Here is a 5,198-nt window from a genome sequence, read left to right as displayed (position 1 = left end):
TTAAGCCTTGGATTTAAATTTATGTAAATTTAAATAAAACTTAATATAATTTGTATTACATTTAGTTTAAATCCATACAAATCCAAATTCAAAGCCTCTTCCAAACATAAGATAAGGCCTGTTCACTTTGGGAAAACAATTTTATTTTACTTTCAACTAGTGATGACTCATGAATAATGACAATATAAATTAGGCACAAAAAAATCTAGGAAAAAAAAATCAAAATATATTGCAAAATAATTATGTTGATTCCACACACAATGCTCATTACGGAAGAGGGCAAAGAATCCAGAAGAGAGTAAGCTAAATAAAAGTTGCCAGTAACTGAATAACCATCTAAGAGACCTGTTCAATGAAAGGAACAACAGAGCAATAGGCAATGCTAATTTCCACTCAACTCTAGGGGTCAAAACTACTCCTTTAGTTCTCCATTAGGTGGTGTTGGTGGCCCTAGTGTAAATCTGCTGGCTAGCATGAGAAGATATCATCCTAATCGAACCTCTCGCCATCAAATCCTTGATTGCTCTGCGTGCTAGAGATCCACTAATCTGAAGTTCGAAAAGGAGAAGAAAACAATCAGCAGAATACCACTCCAAACTTAATATCAACATTCAGAAGTAATTCCACAATACCATGCAAAGCCATTGCTTTTTGGTACAAGATTCTAATATCAATTTCAGCTGTGACCATTTCAAAAAATGACAAACATGGAAAAATGAAAGTTTAACACATGTCAACAAAAATGTAAATTTAGTTAATAACACTGAATTCACCCACAAAATTAGTCGATAAAGAGCTGTGAACAGCCAGCATGTCTGAAGATTCCTTTCCCATATCCAATTCTTACTTGTTTTCACAAATACTAAACACATGTAGAAGTTTTCCCAAGGTTAGATGGGTCATGGATAAATCGAATTTTGTTTTTCAAAATAAGGCCGGAGGAAACAATCAATTTGTATTAAATCATAAAAATAATCATATCCAAGCATCGAATTTTAAAAAATTAGAGTAATTTCAATGGAAATATACATAAAAGCAAGATAATTAATAGATATCACACTACTTAAAATTACTTGCGTGTGCTCACTTTCATTTTCATGGTGGCTTAGAACCACTCAGTCAAAGCCTGACAATAGGCCACCTGTGGTAGGTGTATCAGTGTTGTCAACACTAATGCAAATTGCGAAGACAGGTTATGACCAAGGTTTATCCCAAATAAAGAAATAGAATTATAAACCACCACTACCGTTCTCAATGAGAACTTTCTATCATGCCTTGTCGATAAGCAAGCAAGAAGGTTTCAATAGGAAGAGCATTTAGAAGGTCTAAGCCCCATCAAGAGTATTGTTATTTGCTCTGAAGGGATGCCAGAAAAATATCTTGACAAATTATAACTTAATGAAAATAGGTTTCCAGTTAGAAAGCAGGCATCATATGTGTAGTTGAACAAGCAACCACTAGTTAATTGGCATTATTTTGTTCAGTGGCAACTAGCAAGAGATTAGGGCTATAATTTTACACCATCTGGTGTCCACTGGGCTACACAGAGGGATTCATAAGGAAGTTCAGTAGGTGGCATGGAGAACGCAGCAGATGAGGTTTGGGAATCACTCTTCTTTGTGTCTTTTGATATCTATGGTTCAAGTACCAAAATAATAATGGAGACTTTGAAGGAAGATAGATGTCAAGGGGACTCTTGTGACAATAAATTTTATAGGCTTCTGTCATTGTTTACAGAAAATACAAATGCTGACTGAATCTTTTATCGGTCATCTGGGAAAATGTATATCATTGTCCTCATCATATGTATTATTCAAGAACATTGATTGTACTCCTATTTTACATTTGAAACTTTCAGTGATTTACACGTTACTTATTAAACAAGAAACAATATAAATAACGGACATACCCTCAATCTGTCGGACAATACAGAAGGAGTAATAAGCTTGTACTTTGGAACCTCTGTGAGAAGCTTGTCATAAGTGCCTTGATCAAACAAAACCATGTTGTTCACCTTCTCCTTTTGCTTGCCTTTGCTCCATTTCTGCATATCAAACCCAATTAGACATTAAAGAAACTGAAAGCTGAAGGATTTTTAAAAAAATATATATATACATATAAATGTTTACAACAATGCATATAGCGGCGCCTTGCTGAAAATCCAATTCAATCCAAAGGCACAAGGAAAAACATAAAACTGGGAATGAATTAAAGCTTTAAATATTTACTCTTAACCACAAAAGAGAGGATCTGAAGGCTTATCTCCCAATAAAGCCAAATCATAAAAGGCTCAGCTCACCTATCAATGTGCATTATGTAGACTCAGAAATAGCATTATTAGCAACTAACCAACACGCAAAAATCCAAATAGGGCAAAATTGACAATGAAATCCTAAAAATTTAAACAATAATCACCATAATCTGCACTTGCTCCATACTTAAAATCCTGTTTTCCGTGAAACAAAACGACAAAATTGTTCAACATCAACTACCTTTCCCTCTTTTCCAACCTCACAAACAAGTCTAGTACAAAAGAGACCCATGATTTAAATACCACATATGCTCAGCCTATGCCAATTAAAACTAAAAAACTCAAGAGCAGATCAGCCAAATGTACATTTCTCAAAGACTCCTGTCACAAACATGAAACCTTGAAGATCTTAACAAACACCATAATTTTCTGTTTGCCACACAAATTATATATATATATATTACTCCCAGAATCCTAAGAATTATAAAACTAGGAGCCCATGAAAGTCATAAAAATTAACAGTGCTTTTTTTAATATCTCAAAAAACCCCAAATCTGGGTATACTAGCGAATATAACCACGAAAATAAAAATAAAAATTAATAAGAAAAATAGAAGCTATAAAGAATATTTTTTTTTTGTTTTTACCACAACGAAAGCAAGCATTATGCTTTTGTGAACCAAAATGAACAAATAACTAAGTTCGAAGTTCGAACTCACCTTTTTCTTCTGTTTCCCTCCGCCAGACTTAGCAGGCTTGGAAGACGGAGGAGGAGCCTTCTCCTTCTTTGGCGCCTGTGACGGAAAAACAATGGCAACAACAAAGTTCCTTCAGATAACAAAACAGAAACAAAGGAAAGTTGAAGAAAAAATAAAAAGAAGCAATCGAATATTCAGAAAAGGGGTAGCTTATTAAATTCATCACCATTGATTTCTTCTCCTTCCCTGAGCTTCTCCGATAAGGCTCCTAGGCTTTCAGGGTAGACGCTGTTGAAGCTACCGGCAACAACTCGAGCGGCTGCCACACGAGTGAAATGGAGAGTATATATATCGCTATTCCCGCACAGTTAGGGTTTGGGGCGTAAAGGGGATGATACTGGTTTATGGGCTTTGTGAACCATTTTGTGGACCTCTCAAATTTGATTGGCCCATTGGGCCGCCCATTGGCCTGTTACGTCCACTAAACAAAGCCCAAACTTTCCTCCTGCGTCTGGTTTAACTCTCACTCTAAAATAGGGGTGCGCAAAATTCGGTGAAAACCGAATTAATCGAATTAACCAGCCGAAATTGGTCGGTTCGGTTCGGGTAAAAATCCTGGTTCGGTCGGTTCGGTTATAATTCCACAAAATTTCGGTTAATCGGTTTCGGTTCGGTTAAGGGTAAAAAAATTTCGGTTAACCGAATTACTAATTAATTAGATTTTAAATATAATTTATGAATATAAATTTTGCTTATGCAAGTGCATGAAGGAGTTTAATTAACATATTTCGATTCTTTGTTTTACGGTAAAATATTATTTTCATTAATAAAATTAATAAATAAGGTATTTAATTAAGTTAGATTTGGTTTTAAAAAAAATTTATAATTGTATTATATTTCTAACAATTAATTTTAAATGATTTCGGTTAAAATCGGTTAACCGAATTACCCGAATGGGCAATTCGGTCGGGGTCGGTTCGGTTTCCATCGTCAATTCGGTCGGTTCGGTTAATGGTTTTATTTAACCGAATTTTTCGGTTAATTCGGTTAATTACCCGAATTTAACCGAACCGACCGTTTGCTCACCCCTACTCTAAAACACTACCATACAAACATAAGGAGAGGTCTCTGGGCTCTCTACCTTCACCCTAGTGCATTATTGCAGCAAGGTTGAAAGAAGAGGGAAAAATAGGAAAGTGATTGTCCAATCACACACTTAGATAACTAGAGTTCCATATAAGTAATCACTCTAATGGGTCTAGATTGATGAAGGGATGCTTGTATTATGCAAGTGTTTGGTATCTAAGCTTATTCTAGTCAATTATGATGTCATGCACAATTCATCGATTTTTAAGAATATATGTTGTGATAATAGTTTAATATGTAATGATTTAAATTTCTCCGTGATTTTGGCTCAAATTGAATGAATAATGATAGATTTGTAAAACCCTCAACCATGGATGTGTTTGTGTTCTTTAAAAAAAATATATATATATTTCCATCAATTTTTTCTTGATCAAAACTCTATTCTATTCTCTCTTTTTTTTTTTGTAAAGTATAACTTGATAATTTCCCCTGTTGCTTAACAAAATTGAACGATCTTTGGAGACATTTTTCGATTACAACCACCTAAAAAGAGAGAAAGTATGAACGACTTAGAGGACCTGAGATGTACTCTAAGAGATCACTCTAATGTCTTAGTCAAGGATTTTTTTGAGAGATTTTATGCAACAGTAAAGAATATATTGGAATGAGATGTCTTTACTCTTCTTGTACCTCCCCTTTTATAGTGGTGACGTTTGACGTTGTGGGGATACAATATTTATGAGTGCGTTATTGTGCGGGTGTAAATTGCTCTATCCTTTAAGAGCATTGACCAAGGTGACTGGGTAACTGCCCCATCAATGGGTGCCTTGGTCTCCTCACATATTTATGGAAATTGTTATAATGAGCGAGTCAACTTGAGGTCTCCCTATTAACGAGGATATTTTTTAGGTATATCAGTCCCCCCCCCCCCCAAACAAAAAAATTTGGGCTTTTGAAATTGGTTTTCAAAGTTCAAAGTCTTGGTGTTTGAAAAATATCCACCATTTGCCTTGGTATTATCTAAGTCATTTTGGAGTTGTCAGCGGCTTCATATGCATATTCAAGATGCCGATCCTAGTGACGAGTCATTTTTCCTTCACCCAAGCCATCTTCGATTGGTCTACGGCTCCATTGATTGATCTGAGCCGGTGATAACATTGATGA

At 35.2% G+C, this 5,198-nt stretch overlaps 1 protein-coding gene across 1 annotated transcript; it reads right to left on the bottom strand.

The window, feature by feature from the left end:
• Positions 1–212: 212 nt before the first annotated feature.
• LOC131158060 (small ribosomal subunit protein eS25) lies at positions 213–3,442 on the bottom strand. The gene is made up of 4 exons (XM_058112622.1): positions 3,175–3,442; positions 2,970–3,044; positions 1,910–2,044; positions 213–548 (listed from the first exon to the last, which is right to left on the bottom strand). Exons 1-4 carry the CDS (start codon positions 3,175–3,177, stop codon positions 432–434), a joined length of 330 nt encoding a protein of 109 aa, XP_057968605.1. The 5' UTR covers positions 3,178–3,442; the 3' UTR covers positions 213–431.
• Between the last annotated feature and the right edge of the window lie 1,756 nt (positions 3,443–5,198).

This window comes from Malania oleifera, chromosome 6, assembly GCF_029873635.1.
Source record: "Malania oleifera isolate guangnan ecotype guangnan chromosome 6, ASM2987363v1, whole genome shotgun sequence".
Classification (NCBI taxonomy): domain Eukaryota; kingdom Viridiplantae; phylum Streptophyta; class Magnoliopsida; order Santalales; family Ximeniaceae; genus Malania; species Malania oleifera.
Note: the sequence above shows the minus strand (reverse complement) of the source record. Positions and strands in the feature narration are given on the sequence as shown.